General features: G+C 45.2%; 1 protein-coding gene across 1 annotated transcript in view; it reads left to right on the top strand.

Annotated features, from left to right (window-relative positions):
* Positions 1-19,537, top strand: part of MFSD4A (major facilitator superfamily domain containing 4A) — a 43,277-nt gene that overhangs the window by 14,918 nt on the left and 8,822 nt on the right. Inside the window, exons 2-5 of the mRNA XM_081916406.1 lie at positions 1,624-1,822; positions 4,102-4,341; positions 15,454-15,622; positions 17,614-17,729. Coding sequence (XP_081772532.1) covers positions 1,624-1,822; positions 4,102-4,341; positions 15,454-15,622; positions 17,614-17,729 — 724 coding nt within the window. The remainder of the gene's footprint in view (positions 1-1,623; positions 1,823-4,101; positions 4,342-15,453; positions 15,623-17,613; positions 17,730-19,537) is intronic.

The raw sequence follows: 19,537 nt of genomic DNA, 5'->3' as shown, positions 1-19,537 counted from the left end.
AGTCAGATTCAAACTTCTTCTTTTCAAAAAAGGATGGTTTGGCCTGGTTCTCTATGCAGAATTAATTGCATGTCTTGAATCACTAGATTCTACAAGTGGTTCAGTCAAAATGCACCCACTCCACCAGCTGCTATCCAGTTTTATTGATGCCTCTTATAGCTGTCCTTCCTGGTTTTTCTGCATTTTGCTAACTGATTATAGCCTTTTATGAGGTTAGCAAGATTATCGTCTCACCTCTGTAACACAAAACCATAGAACACAACAAGGCTTCCTTCATTTTACCTAAAGGCATTTCACTTGAAGTTGTTTTCTATTTTTATTTTTTAAAGATTTTATCCCACTCTTCCTTGAAGGAGCTTAGGCAAATATACATTGCTGTCCTTCCAGTAGGTTAGGCGGAAATACTGATTTGCCCAAAAGATACCCCAGTTGAGCTTTAAGGCCAAGCTAAAATTTCCATGTGAGATTTGAACATGGTTCTAGTCTAAGGGCAGAGCCATATCGTGGGTATTTGAAAAGCTCTGAGGGAGGTTATTTGAGGATTTGGAGTTAGGTGGACAGTTCTGTTCCTTTTTTATATCAAATACAGGTGAGGTGTTGAAAAGGTGGCTGAAATCAGTAATGGGCTCAATGGGGTGCCAGTAAACTGGGTCATCCTATTGGCTGGTGGTACAGTTGGTCAAAGACTTGGGATACAGCTTGTTCTAGGCTGGGTTGCACTGCCCCAAAGCAGCCTTCATCAACCCTCCTTTTGGACCACAGCTCCCATTTGCTCCAGTGAGCACAGCTGTCAATGGCAGATATAGTCTAAGACAGCTGGAAGGTGTCAAGTCCCAAGGCTGCCCGAAAGAATCAAACTTGGTACTATTAGTTCCAGCCCTGCAGACACTCACGTGTCATTTATAGCGTAAAGCACCTCTAGACAAAGTTGATTGGTTTATAGCTGTGACTCATATTCTGTTAGCATTCAGGTTTGACTACTGTAATGCACTATATGAGGAAGTGCTCATGAAAGTTTAGTAACTTCGATTGGTCCCAAATACAGCTGCTACTGTGCAGACTGGTAGAAATAGGAGGCAGTATGTCTGGTCCCATATTAACATTACCAATATTTTTAAGATTGGGATGGTAAACCTAGTGATCTCCAGATGTTGATGGACTCCAGCTCCCAACATCTCCAGCCAGAATGGCCAAGGGTTCAGGATAACGGGAGCTGTGGCCCTCTGGGTATTGCTGGAGTGCAGGTTCCCCACCCCTGGATGGTGGTTGTTTTTTTAAAAAAATGGAAACCCACCTTTACTTTTGGAGGTAAAGTAGTGGCAACCAGAGACGGGGCCTTCTCTGTGGTGGTGCCTCAGCTGTATCTCCTTTATACACTATTCTGATTCCTACACTAATTGTTTTCAGGTACTATGTAAACATCTTGTTGTACCAGAGGTCCAAGTGCTCAACTCTGCTGCTGTTTTTAATCTGCAGAAAACTGTACATTTCTGTTTATAATATATGTGTGTGTGATATAGTTTTTCTTTTAATGCACAATGCCTCAAAGGCTACAGTTGGACGGCGGGCTGTCTATATTTTAAATAACGAAACTGCTTTTTTCTCTCTCTCTTTTTGGTCCAGGTTGGCTCAGTCTCTGTCCGCCCTCTTTGTGTCATCACTTGCGATCTCTGTGGTTTTTGCCATCATCCCAGTCTGCCACAATGTGGTGGTGCTTGCAGTGGTCATGGCCGTGGCTGGCCTGGCCATGGGCTGCATCGACACCCTCTCCAATATGCAGCTGGTGAAGATTTATCAGAAGGACTCTGCTGTCTTCCTACAGGTTAGACAAGTAACAGGGGGCAGGTGGCCCCTTTTTTAACTCTCTCTAGATGCTTGGAGTTTTTTTTCTATCTTGAGCCCTTGTTAGGGACCCACACATGTTGGCTGGCCTGGTATCCTTGCCCCCTCCCACCAAGGAAGGGGTTGGCAATCTCCTCTGATTTGCCACACTGAATGTGACCATTAGTGAGGAACTCCTGCCAGCGCTGCCATCCTGCAGAGGAGGATGAGGGGTATGTTTCTGTTTTGCTGAACACCAGAGGCACTTGGAAAAACTGGCCGGTCTTGCTGCTTTCTTGGGTGGCTCTGGAATCAATGCAGCCAGAAGAAAAGTCCCTACCCTGTCTTTAAACTTGACAGAAAGGTAGGACTCTCCCTAATTCAGGACCAGTGGCCAGAAAAATCTGCAGTCACCAATGGCAGGTGCATTTGTGGACCTTTGATCTTTCCTTGTGTCCCAAATCCTTGCTCCTCTCTGTCCACGCACACTGTATTTTGTAAGGTTGAATGCTATCCCTATTGTACAGCTAGAATCGTTGAGTCACATCAGGACAGAACCTCTCCTGCTTTCAGCTTAGCATTTAATTGTGAAACTGGAAACAGTTTCCAGGCATCACTTTCCACAAGAAGGTACAATTTAGCATCAGAATCTAACCCACGGAGTGTTCCTTAGTTGCTTGGATTGTTCCTTCGTTGCTGCCCTGCCTCCATGTTCTGCCCATCTTTCACATAGACAGTGAAGATCACCAGAGCATATGTCTTTTGAGAACACAGGGACTGAATGCCCTCTGTAAGCACATCCAGTTACCTCACACATGCACAACGTCCTGTGCACTGAAGATGGTGGTGTAGCCACACTTGCATCACCATTGTCTTCCTGAAGTTATTTGCACCATTAATAATCTCACTCTAAATAAGCAGGTTCAGATATAACTACTCAATTCTGTTTTGGAAGAGTTCGTGCTGACACTGAATATCTGCACAGAAACTGGTCTGTGTAGGTATTGCCAATTTTGTGTGTCTTGGGGCATCTTTCCACAGGCCATGTCCCCACCCAAGTGCTTTGACATGAACTCAAAGTGGAAGAAGCAGCCCTTTTTTTCTTAATTTTTTTTTAGGGGTACTCTCATTTTCCTACTCATATTTAAATACAGCCCCTCAATAAGGTCAAACTTAGATCCACAAAATGTTTAGGGTTATGCATACCCCTGCGTCCCCCCAGCAAAAAAGCATGCGAAGAAGTAACACTGGTGGTGCAAAGCTGGCTTCCTTCACACTCACCCAATACTATTGCAGCAGTGACGCCATCTTAATTGTGCTAGCTGGAGTCCTAGTTCATACTGTTTGCAGCACATCATATGTCTGCACCTGATAGACGCACAATACGCCAGTCACTTGTATCACAGCAGCAAGAGCACTTCAGTTGCTGAGGATCACATATAAAATCCTTTGCAGACCTAATGAAATAACACATTCTAACCCACAAAGGATTTGTGTGCCATTAAAAGTTGCATGTTGGGAGTTTTTTTGGAAATAATGCACCAGTAGTAGTAGTAGTAGTAATAATAATAATAACAACAACAACAACAACAACAATAATAATAATAATTTATTATTTGTACCCCGCCCATCTGGCTGGGTTTCCCCAGCCACTCTGGGCGGCTTCCAACAAAGATTAAAGATACACTAAAATGTCACATATTAAAAACTTCCCTGAACAGGGCTGCCTTCAGATGTCTTCTGAATGTCAGGTAGATGTTTATCGCTTTGATATCTGGTGGGAGGGCGTTCCACGGGGCGGGCGCCACTACCGAGAAGGCCCTCTGCCTGGTTCCCTGTAACTTGGCCTCTCCCAGTGAGGGAACCGCCAGAAGGCCCTCGGAGCTGGACCTCAGTGTCTGGGCAGAACGATGGGGGAGTAGACGCTCCTTCAGGTATACTGGACCGAGGCCGTTTAGGGCTTTAAAGGTCAGCACCAACACTTTGAATTGTGCTCGGAAACGTACTGGGAGCCAATGTAGTTCTTTCAAGACCGGTGTTATATGGTCTCGCGGGCCGCTCCCAGTCACCAGTCTAGCTGCCGCATTCTGGATTAGTTGTAGTTTCCGGGTCACCTTCAAAGGTAGCCCGTAGTGATGGGAGAAGCCTTGTCCCAGGAAGGATGCTAGAGGGTTCTTACTTGAGGGTTCTTACTGTTAAGGGTTCTATTGTGCTGTCAGAGGTGCAGTGTGTGCCTTGTTGCTGGACATCATAAGGATATTTTCTCATTCCTTTGTGTAGGCCCTTCATTTCTTTGTGGGCTTTGGTGCCCTGCTGAGCCCTCTGATAGCCGACCCTTTTCTCTCGGACACCAACTGCATCCTGACAAACAGCACGGCCACTGGCAGCAGCAACCTCCCTCACATCCGGAAGTCGCTCGTCCCCCATCATCCTGGAAACTTGTCACACTACGACCTGCCAACAAAAGGGCTGGTGGTGACGCGGGTGTCTTACGCCTTCTGGATTATGGCTTTGATCAACGTAAGTAGTGACACCCTCCTCCTGGCTGATCGTTCCAGCCCAGCACTTAAAGTGATTTGACCAGCAGGGCAGTGGGGGGGGGCGGGATGTGTCTCTTGGCCGGCTTCTTCAGAGGAGCCCGCATAAGGCGGTGTGTCAGGGAAAGTAACTTGATTCCACTTTGCACGTCTAAAACCGTTTTTGGTTTTATGTTGGCACCAAATCAGCGCTTCTGTCTTCCTGCCTTCATTGTTCTCTCATTAAGGTGAAATAGTATTGAAAGAAATGGTAACTGCAACAGAATGTGGCAGTGTGGGATGCTGCTGTCCAGGATTTCAGCCACTGTGTTCCATCATTCGTCGTTCTTTCCATTATCCTTTCCCACATCTACCCACACACTCCATGCAGCCAGTCAGCATTCTCAGGCCTCTGGGCTTGTTCAGTTCTCATTGGGCCATTTTGAAAGTCCACACCAGGTTTATTTCTATATATATATATATATATATATATCTGCAAATCTTTGGGCTTTAATATTTTATATTTTTTGTATTATGATCAATTAAAAACCACTTTGATACTACCTTTCATTCAAAAATATCAAGGTGGTTCACAGCCATCTGAAATACAATCAATACTTTTAAAACCACAAACACAATATAGTCAATACCCGGCTAATATCCACCTATTACCAAGCAACACACAGCTACATTGCCCCCATTAGCATTTCTGACTTGATTTCAGTGGCTAATGGAGGTCCAAAGAGCAAAGAACTGATCAACCACTTTTGAGTGGCAGCACAGGCAGTGATAACCTTGGCCTGGAAAACACTAGAAGGAATTTATTTAGACAGGTGGCACAGACAGGCATGGCAAATCAGCCTCCTGGGAAAGTTGACCCTTGTTATGAAGGTCTCTAGGACAAAATAAGCATGGCAAACCTATGGCACAATTTTATTGTGTGCACATACCATAGGAAACACAGGCAATCACCTCCCTTAGCGTATAGAAGGCTTTGGACATACTGATATCAGGGGTATTGTTGCCTTTCCGCTTTTCTTCCTGCTTTTGGAATTGCCTGTGTGTAGCTTCCAGTCTTCCTGCTGGTTAGCATGAATCAAAGGGGCCTGTGTTGCTTTGGACGTATGGTTGTGTTTCTGTTGGGGTGTGAATGATCTGCACATACATGCATGTGCAAAAGCAGTTGACGGGAAACTCGAATGCAGCCTTTCCCATCCTGCCCATCCTGCTGTAGCCTCCAGACAGTGTTGAACTCCATCTCCTGTCAACCCCAGCCAGCATGGCCCATGGTCAGGAATGGTGGGATCTGTAGTTCAGCAAACTTTGGGGACAAATGCTCTAGAGAGGGGGCACTACAGCCCTGTTCACCAAACTCCTGCTGAGATTCCTCACAAGCCATAAGTGTGGCAAGCTTTTGTCTGGGAATCAAATGGAGAAGTGGAAGGTTTCCACCGTCTCTGTAAAAGTAGGGATTCTCACAAGTTCCCTTCTCCAGGAAAATTTGGTACTGCAGGCAGAGCCACCCCATACATTTAAGCACACCCAATGCAAGTTAAAAACATGTGATTTCCCCCAAAGAATCTGGGGAATTAAGAGTCTTCCCCTCACACAGCTACAGATCCTAGTACGCTAAACAAATTACGGTTCCCAGGATCTTTTGGGGCAAGTCATGTGCTTTACATGTATGTTTAGGTGTACTTTAAATGTATGGTGTGGCTCTGCATCATTGAGTCTCAGCAAATGTGCTTAGTGCAGCCTGGCTAAGCTGGGTGGTAGGAACGCCTCCATCTTGAACATTTTCTTGTATGGTACAGCCTCCACTGTGAGCATTATGCATGGTACAGCTGTCACACATGCCTCTTGGTTTCCAAGATGATAATACACACTATGCTTGGTTCATGATGAGAGGTAGGAAAGACTTGGGAGACAAAGGGGAATATTTCAGGAAATGGAAATGCTTTTTTAAAGCATCTCTGTTATTAAGGTTCTTGCTGGTTTTTGAGTGTCAAGTTCAAGCAGAGAATCTCTCTTCTCTCTATCTCTTCTCCCTATCTCTCTTCTCTCTAGCCTCATTCCCTGTGCTTTGCAGCTAGTTATGAACTAAACCAGTTATTCGAGCTCTGTGAGAAGCAGGGCGAGATTCAGAAATATTACTGCCACGTTACTGAGAAAATATAGGTGTAAACTAAGCAAACAGAACAAGAGTTCACATTTAGCGAAAGGCTTTGTTTTCTTACATCATTGATTTGTCCTCACCTTGCCAGCTTCTCCTTGCCAGCTTCTCTTTGCCAGCTCTGGCACTGAACCTAACCTGGCTGGCCCCCTAAGCTGCCTGGATGGGAGACTGTTTGGGAAACAATATAAGCCACACTGAGCTTCTTGGATGAACAGAAGGATGCAAAAATGGCATGCCAGAGTTTTTAACTAACTGGCTTATCAGGATAGAGTAAGGTCCCTGTTGCTCACTGCCCAAATTGTCCCCTCCTCCTTTGTCACACTGGGAAGGGGAAAGCTACAAGAATGAGCTAAGAATAAGCCATGGTTTGTTCTTGGCTTGTCCCTGTTGTTTGTTTGAGAAGAGCAAGCAAGGAATACTGGTTTGCATGTAACGGTTTGTTCTCAGCACAGCAAAGGAAGGGTGGGCATTAGTGATTTGTGCAGTGTTCAACAGCATGTTTGCTGGTAAGATGAAGATTAACTGTGCCTTATGCTTATGTGTGTCCTTGGGTTATTGCGCACTTCCCGTTTCCTTGACTGCTGAGAAGATCCAGGGACAGGGCTGTCTGGTTTGGATGAAAGAGCATCAGAAGACACGGGGTATCTTTGCCTCTATAGTTTTACCTAGAGCAAAAATTACAAACAGCGGGTGTTCCTATGAGGCAGCTGATCTGCTGGCTCACATCGCATCTTCAAGGTGAGACTCCCTAAATCAAAAATGGGGTTCCAGCTGTTGCCAAACTACAACTCCCATAATCTCTGGCCATTGTCCATAGCAACTGGGGCTGGTGGGACTTTGAGTCCAACAGTGTCTGGAGGGCCACAGGTTCCCCATGTCTGCCCTATATCCCAGCTTTAATGAACTTTCTTTCATTTTCTTCTCCATGCGCGCGCACACACCCAGTTTCTCTTGCAAACTGATATCTGTTCATGTGCAGACACACTTCTGCCCTTTTCTCTTAGCCAGGATGGGGGCAGGTGAAGTCTCTTTCTCCAAGACCTGGTAGGTGTCTCATTCAACCCAGATTTCTGACCGCCTTTTGACCATTCACTTGCAGGAGCTAACTGTTCTGGGCGGAGAGCCAGCAATCTCTGGCTAGTAGCCATAACAATATTGCATTATTAGGTAATTAGTGTCTGAATACATTAGAAAAGTATTCTGAATACATTTTGGAGGTATTCTGAAGCAGCATTTTGGTACCAAATTATGACTGAACTTCAGCTGCTGAAGTAATTTTTTCTGGGTAGCATCTCCATAAGTTCTGTTGCTAGAGGGACAGTTGGTTATATTTATTTCCTCCTGATATCATAAGCCTCATCTTTTTAAAGATATCCCATACAATATGCTTGCATAATTTTTTAACACTTCACAGCCTCTGCAAGGATTTCTAGCCCTTGGGTGGGCGTTGAAACTTCTATTTTCTGCCTCGCCTGTGAAATATTAGAACCACCTGCTTGTATGCCAGATCTGATGTAGTCAAGCTAAACATATGGAGCTGGTTGGATAAGGAGGACATGAATGTTCTCTGCCCAAAGATAGGCTGGTGAAAAGCTCCAGCCTGAGATTTTGCAAAATGCAACAGAAGCACTATAACCAGGTTCAGTGAAAAGTGAAAAATCTCTGGTCACAGAGGAAAGAACAGGTGAAAAATGGGCATCAACAGTCAACATACTGCATGGAATTTATTAAAATGATGTGAATTATGTAGCTTCTCTTTAGTAGCGAAACACAGGGCAGTTTACAATATATAAAACATAAAAATATGTAAGATAATGACAAACAAAAACAGTTTAGAAGGCCACTGATTGCTTAATTAGCCCATGGCCTGGTTGTAGGGGAACGTTTTTGCCTGACACCTAAAGATATGTAATGAAGGTGCCAGGTGAGTCTGCCTGGGGACAGCATCCCACAAGCAGGAAGCCACTACAGAAAAGGCCTGTTCTTATATTGCCGCCCTTTGTGGAGGAGGCACATGAAGAAGAGCCTCAGATGATGGTTGCAAGGTCCGGTTAGGCTCAAGACACAGGAACTACTCAATACCATTGCTCAGGGAAGACAATATTGCATTGGATGGCTTCTGCATCTAGCAGAGCCTTTGCACAGCAGCTTTTGAGACAGAGCAGTTGTATCTGATAAGTGGGAACTTAAAATTTCAGCAGTGCTACTCTCAAAGGTCCACAGTCATTCTTAAATTGCCCGAGTGCTGGTTTGGGGCAAGGTTTGTGTGTAAGTTCATGGACCCTCTCCCCTGGTTATAGAAACGAGCAGTTGCAGCACTCTTCAAACAGGTCTTGGCTAAAAGGAGAACCTGCCGCCCCCTGAACTCAGAGACTTTGTCATAGTTGGCACCTGAGCACGGAAACACTTGACAGCTGTGCTGAAAATGGTTACATTTTTCTTCCTGTTACACCAACCTGTTAAGTAATAGAACCTGGAGGTGAATGTCGCAGGTGACAGCAAAAAGAACAACTGGGCTCATCTCAATGTGTTGCGTGAACAAGCAAGTCCTCCTCTGTGCTGGCTGATGTGCAATTCAAGGCAAGCCTCTGGGGGTCTTTCTAAAAATGGACCCTTGTCCCAAAGGCTTTTGTTTGTTGAAGCAATGGATATGGCCATATGTTGGTAATGAAGTAATGAAGAAAACAAGGGACTTTTAAAATCTGGGGTGGTGGTCCATAGAAATCTCTGTGTTTGGGGAACTCAGAAGCTTACACAGTCATACCTTGGAACTCGGACATTTTTGCTCCTGAATGCCGCAAACCTGGAAGTGATTGTTCCAGTTTGCGAATGTTCTTTTGGAACCCAAAGGTCCAATGGGACTTCTGCGGCTTCTGATCGGCTATAGGAGCTTCCTGCAGCCAATCAGAAGCAGCAATTTGGTTTTCGAACGTTTTGGAAGTCGAATGGACTTCCGGAATGGATTCCATTCAACTTCCAAGGTACAACTGTATTTATATCTATAACCTCACTTCTTATGGGGATATACTATATCTGGGCTATTTTCCTGAAGGCCAAACACGTTAATAGACTGGGTGCATTGTGCTGAAAAATATGCCCACATATTGGTAGAGGCACCTTGAAATGGGATCATGACTTTTTTAGAATTGGGACAGAGGGCAGGAGGTACTAAGTTAGGGTGGGGGTGCTAGTCTTCTGCTTACAGTAGACAAACAAGGCAAGATTTGTACTTTTTTATACAGTGGACGCTTGGGTTGCGAACGTGATCTGTATGGGATGCACATTCGCAACCCACAGCGTTTGCAACCCGCGTCTGTGCAGGTTGCGATTTGGCGCTTCTGCGCATGCACAAAGCGCAATTTAGCACTTTTGCGCATGCGTGACCGCCAAAACGTGGAAGTAACCTATTCCAGTACTTCTGGGTTTCGGCGGTCCGTAACCCCAAAAAAATGCAACCTGAAGCGGCTGTAACCCAAGGTATGACTGTACTAGCAGCAAGCTTTTTCTTGAGCAAGCTTGGAGGTAGAGCACTAAATAAAAACAAATGGGTGATGGGTCAAGGGATATAATGGGAGAGGACCAGTTCAGTATGAGAGTATCTGCTTTGCATGCAAAAGGTCTCAGGTTCAATCCCTGGCTTCTCCTTTCCTCTAATAGTTGTTTGATATGCAGAGATTTATCAAATGAAGATATTCTGGAGCTGGCTGTAGGAAAAGGTTCACCTGCCAGAAGAAAAAGCTGGCAACTGAAGTTACATCACTCAGCCCCTGATGATCACCTGAAAACTACCCAGTTTGAGGCACCCTTAGACTTTTGTGTGGTGTGTGTGTGTGTTTATCATGTCCAATGTGCATGGCTGAACACCACTAGTGTTTTTAAAAATTTGGTGTGTGATTTACTCCTAGCGGCATATGTGCGACCCACAGAACCCTTGATGTTCAGAAGAGCAATGTCACCCAAGTGCGAAACTGCTAGTTTTGTTAGAGATGCAAAGACCTACTTACTTAAATACTATTATACTTTTCAGATCAGATCAAATTAGCTGTTTGGACCATATGCCAGCAATAACAATAAATACTTGTTATACGGCATACCGAATGTGAATTCATAATTAAGCCAACCCCCTGCATCCACAGGATAGGAAAACCTCTTAGATGAGCATTCTCTGCCGCAAAGATACGTATATGAGAGGTAGAGCCACCTTTTCCGTGACCTTTTCCATCAGTGCACAGGCTGGGTTTTGCTTCGCATTGTGGGCAGAGCATTTAGCCATGAAATGATTTTGCTGTTTGTTTAGGCTGGTGAGGCCTGTGCCAAGGCCTCGCATTAAACAGTGTACCAGGAGGTCTAGTATATTACCCCAAAGCAAGCATGCCGAGTTGTGAGATCCTGTAATAAAATGCCTTGGCCCTGCCTGTGTGTATCTTGGCAGATGAACCCAGCTGTGGAAGCCAAACCAGCTCATCAGCACCATTCAGCCTCCCCTCCCCCTTTTCTTAAAGGTGAAAAACACAAGCAGATATTGAAAAGGGATCGTTGTGCCCGTGAAACACTTGGATGGACTTGGAAGAGGGATTTCACCCAAGCATAGTATTCAGTTGTCCATTCATCTGAAATTGTGCTGCAATAAATCTGTTAAGTCTTTCAGGGGCCACAATATTATTTTATTTTTATTTTTTTTAACAAAGAAAAATAAAGAGTTGCCTGCATGGAAGCTTCACTCCCTCCAAGTGGAGGCCTGGCTCCCTTGCCCCAGATGTTTTGAGTGGGGGTTGTGCTTATTCAGGAGGGGAGAGGAAAGCACAGCACTCTGCCCATGCTCAATAATATTTGTTGCTTTTTCTTAACATTTGGATGCCTTCCTACCAAGTCTGAGCTCAACTTCGCAAGCTGCATTTTTGCACTTGGAACTTTGCAAAATAAAAATTGCATTTGCAAAACTGACCCTTCCACCTGTGTGTTTCCAGTTTGGTTGATCTGTGGATTGTTTCTCCTCACCTGCAACATGGCTGCCCCAGCACCACTATTGCAGCAGGCAATAGTGCTCCCACTATCTGGGAGGCAGACTGCCACCTGCACATTTTCCCTTGAGTTCAGGATAGAAATTGGCTGAAGTCATGTGCTCCTTATCCTGCCGTGTGGCATGACAGTTCAAATGCTGGACTAGATATAAAGGACACCTGGGCAGTTAAGTCCAGTCAAAGGCAACTTTGAGCTCATTATGGGGTTAATGAGGCTGGAGGGGGGGCAGGGAGATCTTGAGCCTATCAGCCAAAACTACCAAGCAGGTCTGTTGGAGGCTAAATTGAGAGGGGAAGAGAACAATATACAGTGTTCCTGGAGGCAGGGTAGGATGGAAATGAAATAAATACATAAATCACAGCCCTCTGCATTATAAAATTGCTTTGGGCATAGTTTTATGGAAAAGCAGGACCAAACAACAACTCCTGTTGACTAAATATTAATTTCTCAATAAATACATGATAAGTACCCACACTCTTCTGAGAGAAGCTGTCTGTGCAGGTATGCAAGCTTTAGATCTCATTTGTTCTCATAGCTCTACCAGCAATAGCCCCAAATTTCCCTTTAAGTTTTAATTCCTGGAAAAGGAGGATATATGACAACCATAGAATGCATTCTGCAGCTTTGTTGATACTTCTGAAGTTCTGGTACAGTAAGCCAGCAACCTGCTCACATTGAACGTGTGCATTTAGTTTTACGTGCGTGGCAAAAAGAAATTTAAAAGGGTTGGGGTTCCGGGGGAAATGACGTTGGCAATCAGAGCTGCCATTGCACCCAATGAATTTTGACTCTACACAATTTTGGCTTTAGGCGCGATCCACAGAATGTAACCTCTGGGTAAGTTGCGGGCTTACTGTAATTGTGGATCAGGGTCAAAGTTCTGAGTGGGGTTTTCAGCGTCCTGACTATTGGCTGATAGTGGGATGTGTGCAGAAACTTTCACCCCAAGGAATTCTGGCAGTTGCAGCTTCAGGGCTCAGAATGTGGCTTGCACGGGCAAAAGTTGTGCCAGGTGCCACCTGCAAAATGAACCATGCAGAGCTAGCAGACAGTAGTGCTGAAGGTTCCATTGGGGTCACTTTTCCCCCCTAAGAGCGGCATCCCATATTTCAGCATAGGCAATATGGCTCGCACTCCCAGTAGTGTTTGCTGCTCTATAGGCAGAAAAGGAGCTTGGGCCGACAACAGATTAGCAGACATTGGAGGTGCATCACAAGCTACTGAATGCTACCTTTAAAAATTATCATTTCAGCTGTACTGCACCAGCACTTAAACCAGAAGCAGGAGACGGTTGTGCATGTAGGGTTTGTGTGTGTGTGTGATATCCGTAGACTGTAATATCTGTGCTGCATGTGTTCTCTCTAATTTGGCTTTGTTTATTTTTAGAGGAGCTAGCAGAAGAAAAGCTGTAGCAAAGATTCTAATTACCATTTTCTTGCTTTTGAACTGGACTAACATGCTGACCCAGTTAAGCAAATCACGGCAGTTCCAGGATAATCTTCCAACCTTTGCTCACAGAGGTGACACTCTAGATGAGATTCCTCTTCACATACTTAATTATCTGTGTTCATTAAAAATCCAAGCCTTCCATTTGTCTTGAGTTTTCCATTCTTGGGAGCCTGAGATTGATTTCCTCATTTTATTCTGGAGCATTGCGACGACTTGTGTGCAATTCAGAGACCAAATCTGAGTTATATCCCACAGGGATCCCACAAGAAGATTAATAGGGATATTTTGTATGCTACTTCAATGTTTGATAGTGCTTTCTCCTGGCTAGAACTCACCTTTGCAGCATTTGCAAACAAAGTCACTAATGCCATTTCACAGAGGGCAAAGTAAAGGCTGAGACCGTAGGGGAAATACAGGATACCGGCCTTATACATGTCTAGCCTGCTGTTCTCCCAAAGGGCAGCGTGAGGTCTGTTTATTCTGCTCTGGTTTTCACGGCCATTAACGCAAACTGCTCCTGACCTCCGGAAGGATTCTAACTATTAGGGGGAAACGTTTTTCTTCCATGGGACCAAACTGGCTGTTCTTGTTCCTATTGTTCTGTGAACAATGGAGGGCTCTTAAATGAATTCAGCTGAGGAGGGGGAATCAAGAGGGAGCAAATGCTCCATACATTGAAAGAATACCTCCAGCCAACAAAAACCAGGAAATGTGCACTTGCAGCTCCTGCTCATTCACAGAGGAGAGCAAAAACAATATATGTGAAGCCAGCTGTTAATGACAGACGACCTGGCTTCTGCCATCAGTCTGGTGGGGAGAGGAGGAAGACGGCTTCATTTATTCCTCTCATACCCCATCACATGAAAGAATACACCCCAGTAGATGTTAACTAAAAGTAATGTGAAAGCACTGTGACATTTCAGAGTTTTAAATTCATATTTTCTGTTTTGGTACCGCAGAGGAACAGCAGAGGGCGCTGCTTCTGTGTACCTGAACACAGAATTACACAGCGGTCTCTACAGTAAAGCAGGACTGAATTGTCCCATGTGAAAGCTTAGGCAACGCCCGTTCAGATTTGTGGGGGGAGAGGCGAGGCGACACCGTGGCTTGTAAGCCCCTCCTTTCCAAATGTGTAGCTTCTCGAGGCAGTTTGGGCTGGACACAAACGCTGTGGGCATCTATGCTGCTCGCCTACCATCTGCTGGCAGAGCAAGAAATGGCACTGCATTCTGGACATCAATATATCAGCTGAAAACGGGTGTATTCTTTATAACTCACAGGGAAAGTTAGGTTTTAAAAAAGGGAATGAGCCATTTAGTGGTGGTGAGCTGCAGAAGGATTTCTTTCCAGAAGATGTCTGAAATGTTATGTTCTAGGTTATGTTTTTTGCAGCTTGGCTTGCTGGGATTCCCAGTATACCAGGGCAGGGCTGAGGAACCTCTTTCTTTCTTTCTTTCTTTCTTTCTTTCTTTCTTTCTTTCTTTCTTTCTTTCTTTCTTTCTTTCTTTCTTTCTTTCTTTCTCTCTCTCTCTCTCTCTCTCTCTCTCTCTCTCCTTGTGCAGTGGGTGGAGGGTGTTATTGTTACAAAACTGTTGATTTTAAAGATCTATAGCCCACATTTCATCAACTCAGCTACAAGCAACGTTGCTGGACTTGCAGCTCCACTGTGAGACAGAGTGCCAGACTTGGACCTGGGAGGCCTGGGTTCAAATCCCTGCTCAGCCATGAAACTCACTGGGTAGCCTTGGGCCAGTCACTGCCTCTCAGCCTCGCCTACCTCACAGGATTGTCGTTCGGATAAAATGGGGAGAGGAGAGCTATGTACATCACCTTGAGCCTCCTTGGAGGGAAAAAGTGATATCTAAACGCGGGTGGTGCTGTGGGTTAAACCACAGAGCCTAGGATTTGCTGATCAGAAGGTCGGCGGTTCGAATCCCCGCGACGGGGTGGGCTCCCATTCCCAGCTCCTGGCAACCTAGCAGTTTGAAAGCACGAAGTGCAAGTAGATAAATAGGCACCACTCTGGCAGGAAGGTAAATGGCATTTCCGTGCGCTGCTCTGGTTCACCAGAAGCGGCTTAGTCATGCTGGCCACGTGACCCAGAAGCTTTACGCCGGCTCCCTTGGCCAGTAAAGTGAGATGAGTGCCGCAACCCCAGAGTCGGTCACAACTGGACTTAACAGGGGTCCCTTTACCCTTTACCTTTAAATACAACAGATAAATAACTCCAATCAATCCTGAACATTGGCCATGCCAGCTGGGACTGGCGGGAGCTCAGTGGCATTTGGAGGTGCAAGGGTTTACAAGCTCTAGCTTTGAAGATGTGCCCTGAATAAATAAGTAAAAATCTGAGCCAACAGCAGCCCCCTCCCATGGAGAAGGGCAGATATCAACCCTAGGGGTTGAAAATTGTTATAAGACACACACCGTGCGCCCGGCTGACTTTTCTTTTTGCCTGTTGTTCTGCAGCTCCCAGTCCCCTTTGCGGTCTTCCTGCTGCTCTACAAGGAGAGGCTGGTGCCTTGGTGTCAAAGCGGCAGCCCCCCACTACTGCCTGCGGATGAGCTGGCACTGGAAACGCGGATAGCCGACCGGGATGACTCTTCCACCTCCTCGCCAAGAACTCAGCCAGAAATAGGTGAGAGCTGCCAATCCGGGCTGTGCATGCAGAGCCCATTGCCATGGTATCAGAGCCTTCTTCTCTCCACAGGTTCTAGCGAGAGGGTGTGTTGTTTTGCTGTGGGAAAAGGATGAAGCAAAGCACAGAGTGAAATGTTCTGCATTAAGCTTCCCAGGTTTTTCCTTATCTGTGGCTACTGCCTTGATGGCTGTGTTCTACCTCCTCCGACAGAGACAGTGTGCTTCTGGCCGGAAACTGCAAGAGGGCAAAGGGCTGTCAAGCTCAGGTCCTACTTGTGAGCTTGCCATGGGCATCTGGGTGGCCACTGAGACAGCGGCGCAGCAAACCCCTGAGTACTAGGCTAGAACCCTATTTGTGCTATCAGCTACATAGTTTTGGTTATGTTCCCAGAACACATATAAAACTAAGGAAGCCAAATCAGTCCAAATAGGCTGAATCCTATTGATCCTAGAATATCGTACATTATTTGTCCTTGGCTTCTGTTTAGTATTAGCTCTGTAGGCAATGAATTGAAATTCCTGGGGGCAGGTTTCTCTGCTGGCGTTTACCCAGGACTCAGCTATACAGCTGCAAATAAAACATTTTAAATCTGTTTTAAGTGCAATATGACACTAGATGGTGATTGTGAGCCTTATAGAAAATTCAATGTATTTTTAAAAACGCTTTTTAAAAAAAGCATTTTCAGAATGATTTTTATATGTTTGTAGATTCCACCCCAGTTTGTAGCAGAGAAGGAATGTCAGTGTGATTGCAAAAGCTTCTCACCTGTCCTGCATTTAATACCAGCCTTTGTTCTGGTCCATGTTAAGGCCTTTGCCAAATTGGGAATGATCTTTTATGCCCACTCTGGCCTCCTAGCAAGGAAGGTGTTTCCTTCTGGGCCAAGGCATCTGTTTCCCTGCATTGCGATAACTCCCATGAGCAAAAGGGAAGCAATTATTTCACACACAGAGTGGTTTGAAGACGAAAAGCAGCCTGTCTTTCTGCCAGGAAGGTTATTACTGGAACTCTGAAAGAAGCAACTTCTGTGCACCTTCTAAAAATGTCTCATTTATTTATTTGGTGGCTTTTGCTGTGGTGTGTAGCAGCTTACAGATGCATTTGCCCATATGCATCAAGAATGCCAGGTGTTGCATATTTCTGTCGTTTTCTATGCACACACACTGGGATGCATTTATATGCATGCAAACATTTCTGGCTGCTCTTAACCCCACAAGCCATGCAGCAGTGAGATGGAACACATCATTATTATTATTATTATTATTATTATTATTATTATTATTATTTATTAAATTTGTATACTGCCCTTCATCTGAATATCACATGACATTTTACAACGTAAAGAAAATGAAAACACAAAATACATAATAAAAGCAAAAGCAAAATAAACCAATAGACCATCTCCCACAGACACATTTTTAAAGGCCATAGAATATTAATGCCCATTCCACTTTGGTGCATGTAGAAAACCAGTAAAATGGTGGTATCTGCCTTGGGGCCTCACCTCCCATAGTGCCAGCTGCATCAGACCAAAGGTCCATCTAGTCAAATTATGGGCAGCCTTTATCCTGCCAAGGACTGCATTCCTTCAGAAGTAACCTGTCAGAATAGAAGAAGACATCTTTACCCTGGTATGGCTCCCTTTATCACATACACAGCCCAACAAGACAACGACAAGAACCCACCAACAGCATATGAATCAATATGGCTAACCTGATCCAAAAACACCCACTCACACACGAAAACAAAGTTCACCACAGCCAATCAGAAACGAACAACCACACCCTAGGCCAACCCCAACCTCTCTCACCACCAAAGGAACGCAAGCGAATAGTAAAGAGAACCTGCACAAGTGACGCTGACACAAAACCCCACACATATATTAAGCAGAACAGAAACATTGCAAATCTTTGCTGCAGAGAGAGAGAGACCGTTTGGGTACCCAAGAAGCTTCACTACTCTTGTGTGCTATTGTTTTCTCTACCCAGGGCATGAGGACCTCTTCGGATGCTGCCAAAGCAAGAACTTCATAGGAGCTCCTTGCTCTTACTTTGCTGTCCATGTGATGGGTGCCCTTCTCCTCTTTATGACCGATGGGATCCTGGTAAGAGCAACAATTGAGGAGTCAGTGTCAGACCTACCCAATTTGCACTACTGGGGCACTCCAGATTCCCTAGAACGGGCTGAACAAGTGCTTTCAAGACTGTCTTTTACTTGATCTGTGTAGCTTGGCTTGCGTGCTCATGGAGAGCTTTCAGCTAAAAACTTGTCTCCCTCCACCCAGCAGGTACTGCCTGCTGGTTCACTCTTAGTAGCATTGCTTTGGTTCAAAGCTCATGGTCTTTCCTGCCTTCTTTTGATTTAATCTCACCTAAGAGTATGAGGAATTGGCCCTTTGTTTAATTGGGCTGTTCGCCCAAGATTGGCACTGCAGTTGCTCTCTTACACTATATGTTGAATTCTTACCCACTTAAAGTTGAGGACCACCCCACCACCACACACACCTTTTACAATTTTATCCTGTAAGCCTTTCATGGCCTGAGAGTGTTAAATATGGTGAACTACAGCGGGCAGCCACTCTTAAAACCACAAGAAACAAGGCCCAGAGAATTGTAACTACTATTGACTGATCTCAAATGTCCCTTCGTTGGGCAGGTTGGTGGAGTGAGTGCTTTTCTGGTCAACTTCAAGCACTCATTATCCATTTGAGTCTGGATTCTGACTTTGATTTGGAACTGAAACTGCCAGGGTTGCCCTGATAAACGACTTCTGCTAGGAGAGGGGGGGGGGGAATGCAATGTAATTCTGTTGATTCTACTAAATCGCTCAGCAGTGCTCAACACAATTGGCCATGGTTTCCTTCTGGAAAGGGTTTCTGACTTGGGGATTGGGGACGGATGTTCCAGTCCTACCTGGAGGGCCCATTCTGGAAGGCAGAATTGCAAGACTTCTGGCCCACAGCATTTTGGAGCAGAGGTCCCTCAGGGATCCATTCTGTTCCCCCCCCCCCATATGTTACAGCATTTTTATGAAGGCATTTGAATGGAGTTGAATGGAGTCCTCCACCTCTGTGTCTTCCAGCTGAATTGGAAGAAGCGTTTATCTGGGGTTTGGAAGCACTAATTGACACTCAATCCTGATAAGACAGAGGTGTGCTGTGTGGGTCAGCAGTTTGTCTGCCCAGGGAGGTGGTGTTCAACTTTGCTGAGGATTGTAGTCTCTGTGAAGGATAAGGTGCCAGTGTGGCAGTGCTGTTAGATTCATCTTTATCTCTTGGGCCTCCAGGATCATGAGTTCCTTCTGTTGGTTGTGGCTAATCCACCAACTGTGTAGTCCTTCCTGAGTAGATACAATCTTGACCGTTGTCCCTGCCCTGGTAACTTGGAGGGTGGGCTGCATGGGGCTGCCTTTGAAAACTGTTCAGAAATTGCAGCTAGCCCAGCACACTAACTTCGTTTCCTAACATGGACTGAGTGAAGAGCTCACATCTGGCTGCACTGAAACACCATCCCTGACTTCCAATGAGATTTAAGGTGCTGGTCTTAACTCTCAAAGCCCTTCATGGCTTAGGACTCAAATATTTTGTGGGATTGCCTTGTCCCATCTCAATCTGTTCATTCGCCAACATCCCCATCACAGGCCCCTGCTGTCTGAAGTGTGGTGCGTGGTTACTGCACAGATGGAGGGCCTTTTTCTGTGGTGGCTCCTCATCCTTGGAATGCCCTTTTCAAGGAAGCCCACCCAGAGACCTCATGACTAGAAATTAGGTGCCAGGCAAAAGCATTTCTGTTTCCTCCAGGCTTTTCAGAACTGCTAAGGCAAGCATTCTTAAACGCTAAAAAGTAAAATAAATTTAAATGCACTATTGTGATTTCAGTTTGTTTTAATTTTGTATATTGGTTCGCATGTGTT

Source organism: Podarcis melisellensis (assembly GCF_964234715.1).
Source record: "Podarcis melisellensis genome assembly, chromosome: 6".
NCBI classification, from domain to species: domain Eukaryota; kingdom Metazoa; phylum Chordata; class Lepidosauria; order Squamata; family Lacertidae; genus Podarcis; species Podarcis melisellensis.
This window is presented reverse-complemented; position numbering and strand designations above follow the sequence as displayed.